Raw genomic sequence first — 23794 nt, 5'->3', positions numbered from 1 at the left:
TATTTTGGAGAAATCCTGAATGAATCTCCTATAGTAACCCGCTAATCCCAAGAAACTTCGTATCTCTGTATCATTCTTTGGAGTAACCCAATTTTTAATTGCTTATATCTTTGCTAGATCGACCTCTATTCCCTTTTCCGAAACTAGGTGACCCAAAAATGCAATCTGTTCCAGCCAAAATTCACACTTACTAAACTTAGCAAACAATTTTTTTTCTTTCAGAATCTGCAAGATCGTAGTTAGATGCTGACGATGCTCATCCAAACTACGAGAGTAAATCAGTATGTCATCTATGAATAATATGACAAACTGATCCAAGAAAGGGTGGAACACTCTATTCATAAGATCCATGAATACTGCCGGTGCATTGGTAACTCCAAACGGCATGACTAAGAACTCGTAGTGGCCATAAAGAGTCCTGAAATCCGTTTTATGAATATCTTCATCTTTCACCTTCAATTGGTGATAACCTGATCTCAAATAGATCTTGGAGAACACTACTGCCCCTTGTAACTGATCAAACAAATCATTTATCCTTGGAAGTGGGTATTTGTTCTTCACTGTTACTCGATTCAACTCTCTATAATCGATGTACAGTCTCATAGACCCATCTTTCCTCTTGACAAACAATACCGGTGCACCCCAAGGCGATACACATGGTCTAATAAAGACTTTATTGTGTAGCTCTTGTAGTTTCTCCTTCAATTCCTTCATTTCCGTCGGTGCTAACCTGTATGGTGCTTTGGAAACTAGTTGGGTTCCGGGCATTAATTCAATCCCAAATTCTACCTTCCCAGCTGGAGGTAATCATGCAATATCATCAGGAAATACTTCTGGTAAATCTCTCACTACCTCGACGTCTTCAAGTTTCGGTCAAGGTAATTCTTGGTCGCAAGTGACACTTGCAATGAAACCTGCACATCCTTTACTCAACGGTTGACATGCCTTACCCACTGAAATTAAAAGAGATGAATTATTTTTTGGTGTGGCATGGAATAGAAACGGTTCTCCATCCTTAGTTTTCAAGGAAAACGTCCTCTATTTACAGTCTATAATAGCCTCGTATCGAGACAACCAATCCATCCCAAATATCACGTCGAAGTCAGACATACTCAGGATAGTAAGATCAGCAAGCAACTCATGACTCTGCATCTGTACACTGCATCCTCTGATAATCAAATCACTACTCAATTCTTCCCATGAAGGCAAGGATATACTAAATCCTGATATTGACTTATCCAGTACTAAACCCAATTTATTAACAAATTCAACAGATATGAATGAATGTGTAGCTCCAGTATCAATTAAGACATGAGCGGGATTACTGGAAATATTAATCATACCTGTAATGATGGCTGTATTTGGATCCACTTGATCATGTGCCATTGAAAAAACTCGTCCTCTTACCGGTTCTTTGGATTGAGGGCAATCTTTCCAATAGTGCCCTGGCTTTTTGCAAAGGAAACACACTCACCATGCATTGACCTGAGTGAAGTTTTCCACGTTTTTGACAAGCTGTTGGTGCACTTGACGGTTTTGGTGCTGGTAGAGTCAACTGTTTCTGCCCCTGAGGTCGAGGCTGCTGTTGTTGGTACGGTCGGTGTTGGGGTGGGGCTTGGTACGGTCTCTTTCTTCTAGAACTTCCTTGCTGGTCCCAATTCTGATAACTAGATCTCTTTGCCTGTGACTCTCTGATAATGTCATTTCTGTCCTTTTCGGACAGCATGGCCTGATCCACCACATCTTTGTAATATTTCGCTCCAATTATTCTAACATCCTTTCTAATGGAGGCATTCAATCCTTCTTTAAAGTGTTTCAACTCTTCAGCAAGATCACCAGAAATCATCGGTACAAAGTATATTCCCCTTTCAAACTTCTTCACATACTCCGCAATAGACATGTTTCCTTGAATGATCTCCAAAAACTCTCTGGCCAATCGGGTTCGGGTGCTCACTGTGAAATATTTGCCGTAGAACACATCCTTGAATCCATTCCAAGTAAGGGTGGTTAGGTTCAACGCTTCTTTGGCTCCATTCCACCAAGCACGAGCGTCGTCGCGGAACATATAGGTAGCACATCTCAATCTATCCGCATCCGTGATCTGCATGAATTCAAAGCAGTCTCCATAGCTTGGAACCATTGTTCCGCTATCAAAGGATCAGTCTCTCATTTGAACTCAGGTGGTCCCAAATCTAAGAACCTTTTGTAGATAGGGTTCTGATTAGCTGCAGGAAGGTTATTTCCAGCATTAGCTGTCTGGCTTGAAGCAACTATTGGATTTGAGCTCCCTAAGCACGACTTTGCTCTTAAAGCAGAGCAGTTAATCCCGCCAAAAACTGGTTGTTTTGATTGTTCTCACTTGGCGTTGGTGTTATATCCCCTACATGATGCCATAGTCCTAAAGTCCAATATTATCCACACCGCTCAGTCACGATTCAAAACGTAAATATACCTTAACATATAACATGCATACATATATCTCATTGCATTATAATACACACAATCACATAAAAACTCATAACTTATAGACATGAAGACGGAGCGTTGGAGTCATGGCGAGTATGCATGAGTGTTTCAATAAAACCCAGAGCGAACTGCTCTGATACCAAACTGTAACGACCTCAACCGATGAAGATGTTACAAAACTAACATGACTTTAAAACTAGCGCGGAAAAGAAAACTTTTGAAAGATGTATGCATATATCAAACATTACTTAAAACATTTTCAGAATAGTTTACAAACCAAATCATGACAATTTGAAACATAAAGCTTATTTTCTTCCATCAACATAACTACATTTAGTTCATTAACTCGACACAAATACACTCATGCATCTCTCGTCGGCTCGACTCTTGGCTCCTCCTCATGTCCGACATCAAATGCATCAACATATGCATAAATGTCATCTTCATTACCTACACCATTCAAGTATAGTGAGTCTAAAGACTCAGCAAGTATATGCAGTAAAAATCATGAGATTTCAAATATCATTTAAAATTAACCTAACATAACATAACATAAAATTATTATTTGGTGACGAATTATGCGAAATTGTGGCAACCGACATAATGGGCACATTCATCTTTTCTTGTTGATCAAAAATCATATGGAATTATGCCTCGTAACATTCGTTCATTCATTTTTGGAGGCCCCTCCGGAGCTCATCCCGGAGTACCTAACCCGTACATTGAGTCGTATTAGGGAGGGCCCCTCCGGAGCCCAAACCGGAGTACCGTTCCCGTATTGCCACCACAAAGACACATAAGACATCAAAATATTTACACGCATCAACATATCATTCATTTTCACTGAACTATTTTCGCCTAAGCGGTTAAATATTCCCGCCTAGGCACCTGCCAGGGCGCTTCTCTGCGCGGGTATGGTTCTTTGCATGCGTTAAAACATTATTTTTCACTATGAATTAGGAAACGTTGTAAAAATGAAAGATGCCGCCCTTGATATTGGATTTAACATGCCGAAAACCTCACCTTAATTGGATATTTTTGTAAAAAGTTATTCTCATTCTCCCAATATTGGTCAGTGCAGAAAAAATCAAACCAACCAATACATTCGGGGCAATTTTGGCCAAACTTCCAAATGATTTTGACAAAACTCAAAACATGAAAATTGTAGACATTTAAACTATATTTCAAAAAAAGTAAGCCTAATCTCATTTGGATTAGTACACTAGTCTTGATCCTCAAAATTGTGATGAGTGTCGCTAATCCGAATCAACCCAACACATGTAACATTTCAAAACATTAACTCAAACTAACTCAACACATACTTTCAAAATCATTCCTTTTTCAACTCTAAACCATAAGAATCCATCAACACACATCAAATATCAAGAATTTATCAAGAATTTCACAAGAACAACTTACATATCATGATATCAAAAACATCATGCATTTATGCTTCTCAAATATTTAAAATCATGCATAAAACTCATCAACACACGTCATTTCTTATCAAAATAGATATATCTTGAATGGTGGATTAAAACTATTTAAAAACTTGCCTTGAATGGAGGAGGAGTTGATCCGGATTCTTGGTAACGAGTTAACCACGAAACGAGCGAGATCGAAGGTGAACTTACACAAAGCTTGAAGACCGTGGAGTAAGAATGAGGAAGAAGAATGAGGATATCAAAAATGAGGGAAGGAAACGTGAAGGAGATGGGGTGGTAAGTCAAGGGGACAAGGGAACATGGAATTAATGGGGTGGGAACCCGGGTAGATAGATAGGATAACAATCGCATAATATAAATTGTGTGTTGACTACATAAAACAAATTCAAAACACATCCCGACTTGTATTGATAAAATTACTACCTCTCAACTCATTTATAAAAAAACATTTCAATATTATACTTAAAACACTCGTAAAAATACGTTCTAACATCTCGTTCATAGGTTAGCCTCGTCCCGTGAGTCCAGAATCAAACTCGACCTGAAATCATTTACTTAGTCAAAATTGTTAAATGTAAAATAAACATAATCATAAAATCATAATCATTAAATCATAACTTAAACAAATTAGGACATAAAATCACTAAAAGTTATTTTAAAATCATCGTAAGCGAGTTTAGTAGACTTGGACCTTACACTTGCTGCCCGAAAAGGGGCAGACAATTTCCGAAAAACAGCCCCTAAGTTGAGAGATTTCGATTTGCTCATGCGGTTAGAAATTGACCTCAATACAATATCCAACAAAATCTACAAACTAAAGAGTAACCTAGGCTCTGATACCACTATTGGGAATCAGTTTCCTCGTGCCCGAAAACACAACAGAAGTTTAAAATTTTTATGTAAAAACCGAGCATTTGTGTAACATTTAAAAACATTAAACATCCATAGGGTGTTTAAGAAATTTTTACCTATCGGTCTTTAAAAGATTGATTATGGCTCCAACCAATTTGTAAACAACTTAGCTCTTGAAAAGGTATACATTATCTATAAGCTTCCAAGAGCACACCTTGCTTGAAAATAAATTCCTTCTTAAAATTAGGTCCACGACTAGTCAAACTAGATCCACCCTAAATATGCACTAGAATATTTACAGCATTTTTCATTGAAAATTTCTTTGCCTTTTCTCCCAAGATAAAAGACAAAAATTTGAGAGAATGGGGATGATGGGTTCGGCCAAGAGGGTTGAGAGAGTGAAGGAATATTTCTTGTCTTGGTAATTAAAAAGTGTGTTATGACAAAAGACAAAGCATGCATAGAAAAAATTAAAACATGCATAGAAAAGTGTGCATCTGGTCTTTTAACCCCTCATATTCTCTCTCTCATGTATTGTATGTTTTTTATGTCAAAAATATACATACTGGACCCATGTACCTAGTATTTAATTAATTATCAAACTCAAACCCATTTAAGCTCAATCAATTAATGAAATCCAAATTGAACTTATTCAAGACCACTAGTAGAATAATTATTCAACACAATTTCCATTGCCAATAGTGTTTAATTAATCCAACACTTAAATTAATTTAATTATTTGGACTCTACAAGGTCTACTAATGTTTAATTAATTCAAATCTTGAATTAATTAAATTAAGTTCATAATAATAGTTTTGAAAAACACCATTTTCAAAAACTAATTATTTATTCAAGTCAACTTTTAACCTTGGAACACATTCACAAATTAAAAGTTACTTTCCCCTTTATTCTCCTTTAGAAGTAATAATTCTAATTTATCTCACTTATAAACTTCTTTATAAGTCGTTCAACTCATTGAACTAATTTTATTCTCAACGTGATCCAGAAAGCAAGTACTTGTGTGACCCTCGATGGTTCAATGATACAAGTAGCAGTGGGTTCACATCTTCATGTGATTCGGGATCAAAAAGTCCCTATATGAGCTTACCTTATATCGCTCCATTCTTATTTATCAACTGCTTGATAATAAGAACGTCAGAAATCTCAAGTCTGATGGTATTCAATCAGTCATGTTAAATGTCTAGCAACATCGCTTACATGACTCCCTAGGTATCAAATGATAGTACCTGCAAGAGCCATTCAATTGTGGTTAGCGTACAATACGGTCCCTTCAACTCATATATCCCGATCGATTCGACAACCATTGGTTAACGAGAGTTGTCATAGAATCAATAACTATGTGTCATGCCGTAGTTGCATCGAATGTGTAATTCAAGAAACTTCTTTCTTAATTACTACCTACTCTGATCAGAGATTTAAAAATACATATACATGAGATCACATATGATATCCATACCCAAAGGTAAGCGGTGAATCCCCGACTACAATGCATCGACTCCTACATGTTTCGACACAACACCCAACTTTGCAACCTGATGACTCCAGTTGAGTCGGTAAACAAGTCAAAGTGAAGAGCTAGCACATAGAGTCTCCATGTTGTCCCAGGTCATAAGGAGTAATGGTATACAACCATAAACTAGCAGATTTCCACTCAATAAATGAGAACAACTTGGAAAGTCCTTTAGGGAGGGTTTTTTAGTGCACTCTACAAGGAGCACCTATTTGTTGGTAAAGCGTGTTCAGATCAATTGAATTGATACCCGGTGCAGCGAAAGTTTAAAAATTTTATTTTTCTTTGATATGAAATAATTTCATATCATGGGCATCAAAACATTTAACGATTAAATCACACAAGTAAAATAAATAATAATTAATTAAATATTTTACCTCCAATCTCGAAGCGAGATTATGGACACCAACAGAATTTAATCTGCTCTTCTTGTATATCCCGGGAACCGATGGCGTCACGATCAATCACCGGAATAAGGTCCATGAACAGAAAACAGAAACCCTCTGATTGACTGCACTAGAAATCAATCAGAAGTTTTTCGCAGAGAATAAACAGATATGATCTGTTAATTCAGAATTGTAATTTTTCACAAAAATCACAAGTCTGAATTTTCTCCGGGAGGGACAAGGATTTCGAAAAACCCTTTGAATATTTAGAGTGTAATTTCAAAAATTATAAGACACAAATTCATTGATTTTCGAACCCAACACCTCTATTTAGAGATAATTTCTAGTTATAATTGTATCAGGACTCTAACTCCTTAAAGCCCACAATCCATAATTTAAGCCCAACAAGCCAAGCCCGTTGTTATAGAAATTAATATAAAATTCATCGTGACTCCGATTGATAAACTGATTTCACCAATGTGCACAGAAACCATTTCTGCATCTTTTAGAGTCAAGATAATTTTTCTGAATCCGAATTCAGTGATTTCCAAAAATTCCCATCACTATGTCATTTTAGGAAATTCCACTCCCTTTAGTTGAGAAATCCAATTTCTCTTTCATTAAATTTAACTCTTTAAATTTAACTATTTCTACGGGATTTTAGTAATCCATTACTTGTGTAACCCTCAATGGTTCAGGAATACAGCTAGCCGTGGGCTCACAACTCCTTGTGACTCGGAACAACAATTTCCGACTTACCCAACGAATCATGGTAAGAGCGTCTAGCAACATCGCCCCATGATTCCCTAGGTATTACTGATAGTGCCTGCAAGAACCAGTAGATTTTGGTTAGCGTACAGTACGGTCCCTTCAACCAAATATCCCGATCGAATCAACAACCATTGGTACATCGAGAGTCGTTCGAGATTCGATAACTATGCATTACGTCTTGGAGATCAATTAGTGACATCGCATGTGTTACTAGGATAACCATTAACCTAAAACACATCATGCACTCTGGCCAGAGATTCGTCACACTAATATCTCCTCAGATCTCATAGGATATCCACACTCGCAAGTATGTGGTGAATCCTTGACAACAAAGCATCGACTCCTATATGTGTCGTAACTGTACCCAATCCCGACACCTGATGACCCCAATAGAGTCGGTAAACGAGTCAAAGTACAGTACTAGCATATAGAGTCTCAACGATGTTTCAAGTAATAAGGACTAATGGTGTACAACCAAAACCGCGAACTTTATCCACTCGATAAGTGATAACCACTTGGAAAGTCCGAATAGGGTAGCTCGATCATTCATCATATGAATATCCATTTGCATGCTTCGAACATCTCTATGTTCCCTACCAATGAAACGTGGTACTCTGCATCGCAAATGCTAGTCTCAAACTCGAGCGATCCTTATCCTTATTTTCGGACGGCTCAATCGACTAGGAACTGTTTAGAATATACAGTGACTATAAGATGTGTTTCATGATAGTCATCCCCATGTACTACCACATCTTACATACACTATAGTATATTCAAGGTCTTTATCAAAACAACAATAGTATATCACAATATAACAATATGAAGAAAGATAAAGTCATTGCCATTAATAAAATGTAAATTATATTAAACAAAGATTGTTTACACAAAGAGTCATAAAAGCCCTTAGCCACAAGTTGGCTATCCGGGCACCCACTCTTTCAATCTCCCACTTACCCTAAAGCCAACTAGTCATATTACGTAAACCCATTGCTGCGCAATGTTTGTCAAACAATGGTCCTGGCAAGGGCTTCGTAAGCGGATCAGCGATATTGTCTGCAGAGGCCACTCTCTCGACTGTAATGTCTCCTCTTTCCACGATCTCCCGGATGATGTGGTATTTCCTCAGTATGTGTTTGGATCTTTGATGAGACCTTGGTTCCTTTGCCTGAGCAACGGCACCAGTGTTGTCGCAGTACACCGGGACTGGACCAAAAGATTCTGGAATTACACCCAACTCTTGGATGAATTTCCTCATCCAAACCGCCTCTTTAGCAGCAGCTGATGCTGCAATGTATTCTGCCTCAGTGGTGGAATCCGCTGTGGTGTCTTGCTTGGAACTCTTCCAAGAGACAGCACTGGCATTGAGCACGAATACAAATTCAGAGGTTGATTTTGAGTCATCCACGTCACTTTGGAAGCTAGAGTCGGTGTAGCCTTCCAACTTCAATTCTCTTCCACCATAAACCATGAATATATTCTTAGTTCTTTTCAAGTACTTAAGAATATCCTTCACGGCTTTCCAATGCATTTGACCTGGATTGGCTTGATATCTGCTCGTGACGCTCAGAGCATAGGCCACATCTGGTCTAGTAGATATCATCCCATACATGATACTACCTATGGCTGACGCATATGGTATATGTGTCATTTTCTCTATCTCTTCGTCAGTCTTGGGACACATAGACTTGGATAGAGAAACTCCATGACACATAGGTAGATGTCCTCTCTTGGACTCATCCATTGAAAATCTTTTCAATATAGTGTCGATGTAGGTTGCTTGAGTGAGTCCTATCATTCTCTTAGATCTATCTCTATAGATCTGTATCCCTAGAATATAGGATGCCTCACCCAAATCCTTCATCGAGAATCTACCCGATAACCATATCTTTGTTGACTGCAACATCCCTACGTCATTCCCAATGAGTAGGATGTCATCAACATAAAGTACTAAGAATGTTACCGCATCCTTAACTACTTTCTTGTACACGCATGGTTCCTCCGGGTTCTTGATGAAACCAAAATCCTTTATTGTTTCATCAAATTTCTGGTTCCAACTTCTTGATGCTTGTTTTAGACCATAAATTGATCTCTGAAGCTTGCATACCTTATGCTCGCTTCCCATGGAGGTGAATCCTTCAGGCTGCATCATATAGATTTCTTCCTTAATGTTTTCATTAAGAAATGCAGTCTTCACATCCATTTGTCATATCTCATAGTCATACCATGCTGCTATGGCAATTAGGATTCTTATGGACTTGAACATTGCGACTGGTGAAAAGGTTTCATCATAGTCAACTCCTTGTCTTTGAGTATAACCTTTTGCAACCAATCGTGCCTTATAGGTCAACACCTTGCCATCAGGCCCAAGTTTTCTTTTGTAAATCCATTTACATCCTATTGGAACAATTCCATCAGGAGGATCTACTAAAGACCAAACTTGGTTTGAATGCATCGAGTCTATTTCCGACTGCATTGCTTCAAGACATAAATTAGAATCCGCATCAGAAATTGCTTCCTTGAAGTTTTTTGGATCACATCCAATATCGGGTTCACTTTGATCCCCTTCAAGAAGAAGACCATATCTAACAGTAGGCCTAGAAGTCCTCTCGGATCTTCTAGCAATAGGCGTGTCTTGTGATGATTCTTGAGGTGTAGGATCGTTAATTTGTATTTCGGGTTCTTCTCGAATTTCTTCGAGTTTCATCATCTTGCCTTTCTTATCCAATAATAATTCCTTCTCCGAGAAGGTGGCATTCCTTGAAACAAACACCTTTGTTTCAGCAGGATGATAGAAATAATATCCGATTGAATTCTTTGGATACCCCACAAAATAACAAAAGATGGATCGACTATCCAACTTATCTCCCACTGTCTGCTTCACGTAAGCAGAACATCCCCAAATCCTCAAGTACGAATACTTAGGAGCTTTGCCATTCCATAACTCGTATGGTGTTTTATCTACTGATTTAGTGTGAACGTTGTTCAACAACAAAACCGCCGTTTCAAGCGCGTAGCCCCAAAACGATGGTGGGAGCTCAGTGAAGCTCATCATGGATCGAACCATGTCCAACAAGGTTCTATTACGACGCTCCGAAACACCATTCAGCTGTGGTGTCATAGGAGGAGTCCACTGAGAGAGAATCCCATTCTCTTTTAGATAGTCCAAAAACTCGGCACTTAAGTATTCTCCACCACGATCCGATCGAAGTGCCTTAATACTTTTGCCTAGTTTGTTTTCTACTTCAGCCTTGAATTCTTTGAATTTTTCAAATGCTTCAGACTTATATTTCATTAAATATAAATACCCATACCTTGAATAATCATCAGTAAAGGTAATGAAGTAGGTGTGGCCAAATTGAGTACCAATTCTAAATGGACCACAAACATCTGTATGGATCAAATCCAACAGATTTTGACTACGCTCAGGTTTCCCCTTGAATGGAGATTTAGTCATTTTTCCTTTCAGGCACAACAGATTTTGACTACGCTCAGGTTTCCCCTTGAATGGAGATTTAGTCATTTTTCCTTTCAGGCAGGATTCACAAGTAGGTAGAGAGTTAATATCAGACATATCAAACATGCCCTCTCCCACTAGCTTGTTCATCCTCCTTGAGGAAATATGACCTAGCCTAGCATGCCAAAGATTTGCCGGGTTTTGACTATCGTTTTTCCTTTTATTTGTTGTTACCGGTTTATCGACATAATTCATTGAAACGTCTTTTAATTTTAAGTTATATAGATCGTTTTCAAGTTGTCCATTTCCAATCAAACATTCATTCTTGTAAATATTGCAAATCCCATTCACAAAATTGCAAGAATAACCATCTCTATCAAGCATAGAAATAGAAATAATGTTTTTGACCAAATCCGGAACATACAAAACATCTCTCAAAAATAACTTAAAATTGTTTTGCAAAATTAAATAAATGTCTCCTATCGCTTTGGCTTCGACTCTTGAACCATTCCCGAGTCTCAGTTGGGTCTTACCCATCCTTAGCTTACGAGAAACATTTATTTCAATGTAAAACATACCCTTTTCAGTTCGCAACTGATCGAGGTATTACTTGCAGTTACGTTTCCAATGACCGGGCTTCTTGCAGTAATGGCAAAAGTTTTCATCCTTCTTCTCATATGAAACCTTGGCCTTCCCCTTCTTATTCGGTACACTCTTCTTGGGCGGGGCAGAACGCTTCTTACCCTTTCCACTTGGCCCCTTCTTCGAGTTAGAAGAGGACCCAACCAAGAGTACCGGTTTATCCTTCTTTAGTGTGGCTTCATATGTGACAAGCATATTGACCATCTCTTCAAGGGTGGCCTCTATCTTGTTCATGTTGAAGTTCACCACAAAACTGTCATACGATGAAGGAAGTGAAAGGAGTAACAAGTCCGAGCTGAGTTCATGCTCCAAAGTCAAGTCGAGTGTTACCAACTTTTCAATGAGCCCAATCATGCGCACCCCATGCTCACGGACAGAAGTCCCCTCTCGCATGCGGCTTGTCATGAGCTCTCTGACAGTGGCATACCTCTCCGACCTTGACTGAGCTCCAAATAGCTCCTTGAGTGCTTTGTGAATGTCAGCAGCATTCACGGCATCCTCAAATCGCCTCTGGAGTTCATCAGACATCGAAGCCTGCATGTAGCATTTGGCCTTGATATCATGGTCCCACCATAAATCTAGTTTGGCCAACTCTTCCGGACTTGTATTAGCCGGGGCTTCCTTCGGGGGCGGCTTCTCTAACACGTAGAAAGCCTTTTCCGAAGTGAGAATAATCTTTAACTTACGGAACCATTCCGTATAGTTTGCGCCAGTGAGTTTGTTTTGTTCGAGAATTGCAAATAGTGGATTACGCGAATTCATTGTAACGATATACTGAAAAGGAAAAATACAATAATCAGTGATAGTTTAATTAATTTACTAAGACATAAAATATGGCGAATTTTAATTTTATGAATTATACTCCCACTATTTTAACGATTTCACCACCCTCTAGTGAAAACGGGAAACTTTTTCCTTAGTGAGAACATGGAGTCCAATTGACAAATCATAGTCCCGAATAATATCAGCCAACCATAATTTTCAAAAGGTAGAGCCGAATTACTTCCAAAGTAACCCCCATGTATTTACCTCATGTCCAATAAGGGCCCAATAATATGACGCCGTTTATTGTGACATGTCAAGATGACCCATCAATATTAAGTTGTGATGGACGGTCGCCATGTGGATCCCCCAATAATATGAGCCGATCCCATGGGAGTTCCACCCAACTTACAACATTTGTCGATCCAATGTACAACTTTCCGACGAACGGGCCCCCCCAATAATATGAGCCGGACCATATCCGCGGGTAGCATCTCATACATTGATCGTTGATGGAAGGTAGGAAAATTTAAACAATATTTAAATTCTCTTTTATTAATCTTGATATAAATTTTAAATCATATTTATAATGAGGGATTTTTAATTTTTGAAAATTTGTCTCATCATTCATTTTTATGTATGCTTGCGGGATTCATACAATTTGTTCTAAACATGCATACATCAATAATATCATATATTATTTAAGGATGATCGATCCCATTATCTATTCGACCCGTGGTTGCCAATCACGAGTCTAAGTCCAATCCTAGGTAATATGCAGGTATGCAATGCAATCCTATTACATTGAGCTTCCAATTTATATTTTTTCAGTCTTCATTGTCTGCTGGACCCACCATTTCTTCAAATCTTTGTCTCCCACTAAGTCTAATAAATTTACAATAAATTTCGATGACAAATATGGGATACATTTGTAGGGGTGGGAACGGGCCATAAACCAGACCCACTTTTATTACATATGACAATCATATTGGGCTATAAACCAAGCCCATTAATAAACACCAACAACAATAAAACAAATGTAAATTCCTAACATACACCTACAAAATTGGTTATGGCAATCGATCATCCCATTATCCAATTTTAAATTCAAAATTTAAATAATTGGATAAACATGCTGTGGCATCATAATTTAAAAGATAAAATCATATTTTATCTTATCCATTCATAAGATCACATCTTATCATCAATTGTACCAAAATAATCAATTTTCAAAATTCAATTTAACGGATAAAATATTTAAATTTTCCAAAAATTCAAATTTATCCAAAAATCAATTTTAAAAATTTTGGACTCGAACAATTCGATCCGATGCCTCGTGATCTTATCAAAAACATTTTTCGATCGGATCAAACACTAGAATTTCAAAAATTCAAAATTTTCAAAAATCAATTTTTAATTTTTCCGGGCTGCCCGGGACAATCCTGGGCAGCCCGCCGCTGCCCATTGGGCAGCGACGATCGCTGCCCTTGGACAGTGATCCAATCGCTGCCCTTTTTCTTGCCCGTCAGAAAAATAAAATTTTTGATTTTTAAAAATATGTTTTGTTTCAAAAAAACCCGAGGCCAAAAATTTTTGTACAATCGATTAATTTAATCGTTTGATCTGAGCAACCTGGCTCTGATACCACTGTTGGTAAACCGTGTTCAGATCAATTGAATTGATACCCGGTGCAGCGGAAGTTTAAAAATTTTATTTTTCTTTGATATGAAACAATTTCATATCATGGGTATCAAAACGTTTAACGATGAAATCACACAAGTAAAATAAATAATAATTAATTAAATATTTTACCTCCAATCTCGAAGCGAGATTATGGACACCATCAGAATTTAATCTGCTCTTCTTGTATATCCCGGGAACCGATGGCGTCACGATCAATCATTAGAATAAGGTCCACGAACAGAAAACAAAAACCCTCTGATTGACTGCACTAGAAATAAATCAGAAGTTTTTCGCAGAGAATAAAAAGATATGATCTGTTAATTAAGAATTGTAATTTTTCACAAAAATCACAAGTCTGAATTTTCTCCGGGAGGGACAAGGATTTCGAAAAACCCTTAGAATATTTAGAGCGTAATTTCGAAAATTATAAGACACAAAGTCATTGATTTTCGAACCCAACACCTATATTTATAGATAATTTCTAGTTATAATTGTATCAGGACTCTAACTCCTTAAAGCCCACAATCCATAACTTAAGCCCAACAAGCCAAGCCCGTTGTTATAGAAATTAATATAAAATTCATCGTGACTCCGATTGATAAACTGATTTCACCAATGTGCACAGAAACCATTTCTGCATCTTTTAGAGTCAAGATAATTTTTTTGAATCCGAATTCAGTGATTTCCAAAAATGCCCATCACTATGTCATTTTAGGAAATTCCACTCCCTTTAGTTGAGAAATCCAATTTCTCTTTCATTAAATTTAACTCTTTAAATTTAACTATCTCTACGGGGTTTTAGTAATCCATTACTTGTGTAACCCTCAATGGTTCAGGAATACAGCTAGCCGTGCGCTCACAACTCCTTGTGACTCGGAACAACAATATCCGACTTACCCAACGAATCATGGTAAGAGCGTCTAGCAACATCGCCCCATGATTCCCTAGGTATTACTGATAGTGCCTGCAAGAACCAGTAGATTTTGGTTAGCGTACAGTACGGTCCCTTCAACCAAATATCCCGATCGAATCAACAACCATTGGCACATCGAGAGTCGTTCGAGATTCGATAACTATGCATTACGTCTTGGAGATCAATTAGTGACATCGCATGTGTTACTAGGATAACCATTAACCTAAAACACATCATGCACTCTGGCCAGAGATTCGTCACACTAATATCTCCTCAGATCGCATAGGATATCCACACTCGCAAGTATGTGGTGAATCCTTGACAACAAAGAATCGACTCCTATATGTGTCGTAACTGTACCCAATCCCGACACCTGATGACCCCAATAGAGTCGGTAAACGAGTCAAAGTACAGTACTAGCATATAGAGTCTCAATGATGTTTCAAGTAATAAGGACTAATGGTGTACAACCAAAACCGCGGACTTTATCCACTCGATAAGTGATAACCACTTGGAAAGTCCGAATAGGGTAGTTCGATCATTCATCATATGAATATCCATTTGCATGCTTCGAACATCTCTATGTTCCCTACCAATGAAACGTGGTACTCTGCATCGCAAATGCTAGTCTCAAACTCGAGCGATCCTTATCCTTATTTTCGGACGGCTCAATCGACTAGGAACTGTTTAGAATATACAGTGACTATAAGATGTGTTTCATGATAGTCATCCCCATGTACTACCACATCTTACATACACTATAGTATATTCAAGGTCTTTATCAAAACAACAATAGTATATCACAATATAACAATATGAAGAAAGATAAAGTCATTGCCATTAATAAAATGTAAATTATATTAAACAAAGATTATTTACACAAAGAGTCATAAAAGCCCTTAGCCACAAGTTGGCTATCCGGGCACCCACTTTTTCACTATTTGCATGCTTGGACTTCACCATGTCTCCTACCGATGAAACGTGATACTCACATCGCAAATACTAGTCTCAAGCTCGAGTGACCTTTATCCTTCTTTGTGGCGGCTGAATCAACTAAAAACGGTTTAGAATATACAATATTCCATTTATGAGTTTCATGATAGTCATCACATGACCATCTCATATTCTTTCTACTATTTGTATATTCAAGGGATTTATTTACGCAACTAGAATGGGTATACATATAAAGATATGCCAAATTAATTAAAATATTATTAATATAAATATTGTTATACAAAAGTTATTTCAAGGACCCTCGGCCAACTGATAAGTGTATTTTATACACTTAATTTATATATGATTTTAATTGTTAATTGTTGGTTTCGAGTAGATTTATGTGGGTGTTTTGTTGTTTTTGTGTTTGCAGAGAATTATTGAATTATTGTGAAAAAGAGAAGAAAAATGAATTAAAGAGAAAATGGAGAAAAGGAATTAAAGGATAAAAGAAAAGAAAGAAGAAAGAAAAGAAAGGAAAAGAAAAGAACGTACTGACAAAGAAAAGAAGGAAGTAAATGGGCTTTATTAATGGGCCTCAAGTCAGCACTCCTTGTTAGCACTTCTTCAAGCGCTATCGCTCAAGTTTCTGAAGGCGTGAAGAAGTGGAATCCAGGAGTCTATGCGCGCGCGCCTGAGAGTGTGAAGCGCCCGCGTGTCGCGATAATTCTGAAGTTGGAAATTTTAATCGGGAAGGAAACTTCTATATTTTATGGGCTTTTGATTGGGCTTTTGGTGCATGCTATAAAAAGGAAATTTATGTCTGAGAGAAAAGAGAGCCGGCACACTTATACAAGATATCAGAGGCTGGAACGTGAATTTTCTGGAGGATTTCTGGAGTTTATCTGAAGAACAAAGACGAAGTTCGATAGATCGGACACGACGTCGACGACGGATTTGTTTCTTATCCTTTTATTTAATTCTGAATTTATGTTGAATTTTCTGAACATGATTTGTTTTATTCAGAGTTTTATTATGAACTAAATTTTTATAGTCTAGAGGTCGGATGGAACCTGGTGTAGACACTTTCATGAATGTTTGATTTTATTGAATTGAGTTTCTTCTAGATTAATTGTTTTTTCTAGAATTGATTGTCTTTTCAATTATCTGATCAATAATTGATTTGTATTATTTATTTGAAATCATTGCTCGGGAGAGGGGATTTTGAATAGGACATTAGAAACTACACTGTTAATTGTTTATCTGACTCGGGAGAGCTTATAACTTTAATAGAGCTTTTAAAGAGAACATTGTTTTGTGATAGATCACTGCGATAAATTCTTAATAGGGATATTGAAATTTAATTGTAGTTGATAAAAATTATTTGTTGCTCGGGAGAGGGAAATAATAAACGTAAGTGTTCTTGGCTATTAATTGATTGAAATTTATGAAGATTAATTAATTAGGATTGACTGTTGTTGAAACCAGGTGATATCTATACCTCTAGACCAATTTTCTCTGATTGATTATATCTGCAAGTTGTGTGCGTGTTATCGAAATCATCCTGATTATTTTTATTTATTGCAAATTTCTCAAATATTGATTTTCTAGATAAAGTTTAGACTATTTTAATTACAAGCACTGAATATTTTCATTTTACTCCCTGTGGGATCGATATCTGATTCAATCACTATATTAAAACTTGACACTCGTACGCTTACGAGGAATTTTCACAAGAAGTTTTTGGAAAGCATTGAATATTTCATTTTACTCCCTGTGGGATCGATATCTGATTCAATCACTATATTAAAACTTGACACTCGTACGCTTGCAAAAAATTTTCACAACAAGTTTTTGGCGCCGTTGTCGGGGAGTAATTTTGATTATTTTTTTTAGTCTTGTTACCAATTATTCTAGATTTTAATTTAGAGTTTTTTTTATTTTATTTTGAAGTTACTAATTAAATTCTTCATAATTTTAATTGCAGTTTATGCGACGATCTCAAAGTGCGAATTCTCTACTTTTTGATCCGGAGATCGAACGAACTGCACGTGCTTTGAGAAGAGCGAGAAGAGAAGAAATTAATAACATGGCTGAAGAGAATGTGAATCAAGCTCCCCTGGTGCCTATCTGAGATCACTTCAGGCCGAAGATCCAGGCTTACTACTCTGGAATAGGTCGAGGAACAATCAATGCCAACAATTTTGAGCTAAAGCCGACCTTGATCAACATGGTTCAATCGAACCAATTTAATAGGAGTGCCACAGCTGATCCTCACTTGCATCTCAGGACCATTTTAGAAATTACTGATACGGTAAAATTTAACGGTGTTCCTGAGGATATTATTCGTTTATGCCTGTTTTCGTTTTCTCTCAGGGATCAAGCCAGAAGTTGGTTGCAATCACTGCCGCTTGGAAGAATCACTACTTGGGAGGGGATGGCAGAAAAATTTCTTGCTAAATATTTTCCACCTGCCAAGTCCACCCAGTTGAAGATCGAGATCAGCACTTTCAGGCAGATGGATTCTGAACAACTCTACGAGGCATGGGAAAGGTACAAAGAACTACTTAGACGTTGTCCTAACCACAATTTTGCAGATTGGGAACAGATCGAGTGGTTTTACAATGGACTGAATGCGCCTACGAGGATCAACGTGGATTCTGCTTCTGGAGGAACTATTTTTGCAAAGGACCCCGCTCAAGCCTATGATATGTTAGAGCAGATGAAGGTCAATAGATTTCAATGGCCATCTGAGCGTATGGGAGTCAAGAAGCCAGCTGGAGTGTATGCAGTGGATCCTCTCACATCCATCACCGCTCAATTATCTGCACTGACTACACAGGCAGCTTCTTTGAATAAAATTCATGTTGCAGATTCAACTGGATTTGAAGGATCACATGCCCCAGAGGAAGCTAATTATATCAATCCTAATGGCTACCGAGGTTATGGAGCTTTCAGAGGTAATCATATCCCTAATACTTACCATCCTATCTTTCGAAATCATGAAGATTTTTCTTATGCTAACAATACTAGTAAGGGTGATGGTAAGTTGTCTTTGGAGGATGTGGTTAGTACCTTTTTGCAGGAATCAGGTAAGAGGATGGCTAGAACTGAGTCTTGCCCTGACAGCTTAGAAACACACATGGCCAACATGGGCGCGGTGTTGCAATCCATGGAAACCAGCATAGGGCAATTGGCGAACGCACTGAAGGATAATAACAGAGGCCAGTTTCGAGCAACACTGAGGTAAATCCAAAGGAGCAGTGTAATGCCATAGAGTTGAGGAGTGGAAAAGAAGCTGAAGTCCAAGCACCTGCTATTGAAGAGGAGAAAGAGAAGGAGCCTGAACCTGACCCGAAACTGATGTACAAGCCGCCACTCCCCTACCCGCAGAGGTTCAAGAAGAAAGTTTTGGACGAGCAGTTCTCCAAATTCTTGGAGATTTTCAAGAAAATTCAAATTAACATCCCCTTTGCTGATGCTTTGGAACAAATGCCAAACTATGCAAAGTTCATCAAAGAGGTGATGTCCAAGAAGAGGAGGCTGCTAGAGAACGAGGTGGTGAATTTAACAGAAGAGTGCAGTGCCGTGCTTCAACAGAAGATGCCACAGAAGCTTAAGGATCCAGGGAGTTTTACTATTCCTTGCACTATTGGTTCTTCTTATTTTAATAATGCACTTTGCGATTTAGGAGCTAGCATTAATCTAATGCCTTTGTCTGTGTTCAGGAGTTTAGGACTTGGTGAGGTGAAGCCCACAATGATCGCGTTGCAGTTAGCTGATAGATCTATCACATATCCACTTGGAATCATTGAAGATATTCTGGTAAAAGTAGATAAATTTATTTTTCCTGCGGATTTTGTTGTGTTAGATATGGAGGAGGATGCAAATATGCCCCTGATATTGGGGAGACCTTTCTTGGCCACTGCTGATGCCAAGATAGAGGTGAAGAAGGGTGCGTTGTCGATGGGTGTAGAAGGCGAGAGAGTGATTTTCAACTTATTCATGAAGACATCTAATCCACCCATCGAAGACTTATGCTCAATTGAACCAGTTATGAAGTTGGAGAACTGTAAAAGATCTGATTTTGCGGTCAATTCATCGAAGGATAAAGCGCCAAATTTACCACCAAAGAAGGCCACGAAAAAGAGAGCGAAATTTAAAAGACGGTTCGTGGAATTTATTTGGCGCGTTAAAGAGAAAGGGAAGAATTAACACCGGTGAAAGTCGAGCTGACGACTCTAAACCAAGCGCTTTTTGGGAGGCAACCCAAAATTTTTGTTTTATTTTATTTTTTATTTTTATTTTTTTATTATTTATAATTTATGCTTTAATTTTTATTCTTGTTCATTAGATTAATTTATGTTTTTGTTTTTGAAATTATTGTTGGGAATTATGGAGACCTGATTTTATAAATGTGTTGAATTTTTTTAAGGATTTTAAAAGTCTGGGCAGACGCTTATGCGCGCTTGCTCGTGAATCCGCCGCGCCCGCCTCTCCTCTACGCATCCTTAAGTTCAGAACCATGAGCTATCGCGCAACTCAGCAGCGACTCACCTTGCGCTATCGCACAATATCTATGCGCTATCGCGCTAACCAACTCCTCAGCACATTCTATGCGCTATCAAGCTATCTATCCTTCTCCATTAGCGCACCAGGATGCGCTAATGTGCAACCCCATCCACCAACTGCTCTCCCACCTGCGCTATCGCTCCTACATCTCCCCATCAGCGCTAGAGATAGAGCTATCGCCCTTCCCATTAGCGCCTCACTTAGTGCTAACGCGCCTCCCAGCCTCCCCATTGCTCATCTGTGCTTCACTATGCCAAATGCTCCTACCAGCTGCTGCACTTCTTATGCAAACCATTTCCCTATCTGCTACCTCATGCGCTTCACCAGCTGCTACTCCTCCATGCCCTCCAATTCCCCATCAGCGCTCCATCTCAAGTGCAATCACGCAGCCATCAAGCCCCAGCAGCGTTTCCATTAGCGCAAACGCGCATACCCTCTCCATTAGCGCCTCACAAGAGCAAACACGCTTCCCTATCCCTTTTCTGCACTGATTCAAGAGCTAACGCGCTTCACCAATCACCATTTGCATTCTGCGCAAAATACTTCTTATCTGCGCTGAATATTGTGCAATCGCGCGTACCGAGCTGTAGCACCTATCCATGCATCTCCAAGGGCTCTTCTTCCTTGCGAATTCACATCTAAAGCTCGCCATGACGTTACTATGCATGTTCATTTTCCCTGAGGGTTTATTTTATGGTTTATTACATGCTGGAATTTTTTCTCATGGAGGATGATAACACTGCGTACTGATGCTCAGTGTCGAAGGTATGTGTCTCGTGTTCTTTTTCTAGTTTTTAATCATTAGGAATAATGATTACTTTAAGTTTGGGGGGATGAATTAATTTTTGATTGAATTGTTTGGTTGAAAGTTGAGCAGTTGAGTTTTGAATTTAATAGATAAAATTTGAGTTGAATTGAATTTATTTGAAGTCGAGAAAGAAATGGATGCATGACTGATGAAAAAATATTTTTTGTGCTATAACTGAAATCCATGATTGTCTGCCTATGTGACAAATATTTTTGAGAAAAATGGAACCAAATGAATGAAAAATTTCCTATATACTCTGTGATTAATACTTGAATCTGATTTTTGAGACATACAAACATTGATATGATTGAGGCATTGTTTGAAATTTTGGGCCTGATTTTATTGAAAAAAATTTATCCTTAATTGTCATTTGAGCCTACACGTATATTAGTACATTGAGGTACGAGAAAATCTGAATTTTTTGTGAAAATCATCGTTAACTGCTGACGATTATCTTTTTTGCACTGATTGAATTTGTATGATTTAATTGTGGATTGAGACTTGTCTAGAACTAGTTCGGACACTCTTCGAGGCGAAATACGGGCAAAACTGAGATTAGGAATTATTTAGGCGATTTTTCTGAATTCGTTTGAGCCTTTCAAGCTACCTATTAATATGTTATCCCTAATACCTTGTTTGAGCTTTATTGAAAATCGAATGGCATGCATGTAAACGTGTGATAAGCCTCCATTCGTAATTATTTCAAGGTCCTACATTGACTACCTAATTAGCCTAAACACTAATTCCTACATTTAAGGGAGTAATTTTAATGCTAAAATGTTGTATGCTCCTAGTTTTATTTGTGAAAAATTGAATGGTGTGGTGGATGAATTGAAAAGATGAAAAGAGGTAGTAGAAGAAAAAAAAATGTGGTTGGAAAAGTTGTAAATGAGAGTTGAAAGAAGTTGTGAAAAAAAAAATGAAAAAATCAATGAAGTGTATTGAAGAGAAAAAGTGTGAAATTGTGAATGAAAAGGAGTCGTAATTAGAGCATAAATATGAATTACTCCTTAATTTGAATTCTTATTCTTCGTTTGTAGCCATGAGCCAGGCCTTACATTATAAGCCAATTAAGTCCTATTGACTGAGTCTCAGTTGCCCAATATACTAGTGGAGAAGAGTTGCGAGAATTTAGCTTGTGGACTGTTGATTGATACTTTTAATGATTATGAATTTTGATCGAAACACGCACACACGCTTATTCGTTTCATTTACCTGATTGTGAGTGTTTTTGATTCAATATCCTTTATTTGATCCTATGCTATCCTTGAAAAGTCCTCATGATCTATGAATGTGTGAATTGAACTTGGAGAATGGTGTTTTGAATGTGAGTTGCGGAGATTGTGAGTTTATGCGGTTATTTTGTTATTGGCTAAAACTTTCAAGTGTTAGTAGGTTGGATGAGATTGGATTTGAATTTTTGATATTATCGTTGATGTCATTGCTCCATAATATTTCTTGACTATTCATGTGGGTTTGAGAGATTGAGTTTTTAGAATTTATTTGTTTTGAATAGTTTTGCTCGGGACTAGCAAAAGTTTAAGTTTGGGAGTATTTGATAAGTGTATTTTATACACATAATTTATATATGATTTTAATTGTTAATTGTTGGTTTTGAGCAGATTTATGTGGGTGTTTTGTTGTTTTTGTGTTTGCAGAGAATTATTGAATTATTGTGAAAAAGAGAAGAAAAATGAATTAAAGAGAAAATGGAGAAAAGGAATTAAAGGATAAAAGAAAAGAAAGAAGAAAGAAAAGAAAGGAAAAGAAAAGAACGTACAGACAAAGAAAAGAAGGAAGGAAATGGGCTTTCTTAATGGGCCTCAAGTCAGCACTCCTTGTTAGCGCTTCTTCAAGCGCTATCGCTCAAGTTTCTGAAGGCGTGAAGAAGTGGAATCCAGGAGTCTTTGCGCGCGTGCCTGAGAGTGTGAAGCGCCCGCGTGTCGCGATAATTCTGAAGTTGGAAATTTTAATCGGGAAGGAAACTTCTATATTTTATGGGCTTTTGATTGGGCTTTTGGTGCATGCTATAAAAAGGAAATTTATGTCTGAGAGAAAAGAGAGCCGGCACACTTATACAGAAGATATCAGAGGCTGGAACGTGAATTTTCTGGAGGATTTCTGGAGTTTATCCGAAGAACAAAGACGGAGTTCGATAGACCGGACACGGCATCGACGACGGATTTGTTTCTTATCCTTTTATTTAATCTGAATTTATGTTGAATTTTCTGAACATGATTTGTTTTATTCAGAGTTTTATTATGAACTAAATTTTTATAGTCTAGAGGTCGGATGGAACCTGGTGTAGACACTTTCATGAATGTTTGATTTTATTGAATTGAGTTTCTTCTAGATTAATTGTTTTTTCTAGAATTGATTGTCTTTTCAATTATCTGATCAATAATTGATTTGTATTATTTATTTGAAATCATTGCTCGGGAGAGGGGATTTTGAATAGGACATTAGAAACTACACTGTTAATTGTTTATCTGACTCGGGAGAGCTTATAACTTTAATAGAGCTTTTAAAGAGAACATTGTTTTGTGATAGATCACTGCGATAAATTCTTAATAGGG

The 23794-nt window shown here is 37.7% G+C and overlaps 1 protein-coding gene across 1 annotated transcript; it reads right to left on the bottom strand.

Annotated features, from left to right (window-relative positions):
* Positions 1-102: 102 nt before the first annotated feature.
* LOC140877493 (uncharacterized) lies at positions 103-2140 on the bottom strand. The gene is made up of 4 exons (XM_073281030.1): positions 1408-2140; positions 1047-1244; positions 568-797; positions 103-165 (listed from the first exon to the last, which is right to left on the bottom strand). The coding sequence occupies exons 1-4, from the start codon at positions 2138-2140 to the stop codon at positions 103-105; spliced, it is 1224 nt and encodes a 407-aa protein (XP_073137131.1).
* Positions 2141-23794: the final 21654 nt, after the last annotated feature.

This window comes from Henckelia pumila, chromosome 2 (assembly GCF_033568475.1).
Source record: "Henckelia pumila isolate YLH828 chromosome 2, ASM3356847v2, whole genome shotgun sequence".
In the NCBI taxonomy this organism is placed as follows: Eukaryota; Viridiplantae; Streptophyta; class Magnoliopsida; order Lamiales; family Gesneriaceae; genus Henckelia; species Henckelia pumila.
This window is presented reverse-complemented; position numbering and strand designations above follow the sequence as displayed.

What these genes read in the sequence shown, in the direction of transcription:
- LOC140877493 (XM_073281030.1), bottom strand. Translation starts at nt 2,140, where the DNA reads ATGGTTCCAAGCTATGGAGACTGCTTTGAATTCATGCAGATCACGGAT. An exon ending in GCCCTCAATCCAAAGAACCG is followed by an intron (nt 1,245 to 1,407) that starts GTAAGAGGACGA and finishes AATTGGGTTTAG; the next exon opens with TACTGGATAAGTCAATATCA. An exon ending in ATACGAGGCTATTATAGACT is followed by an intron (nt 798 to 1,046) that starts GTAAATAGAGGA and finishes GATTACCTCCAG; the next exon opens with CTGGGAAGGTAGAATTTGGG.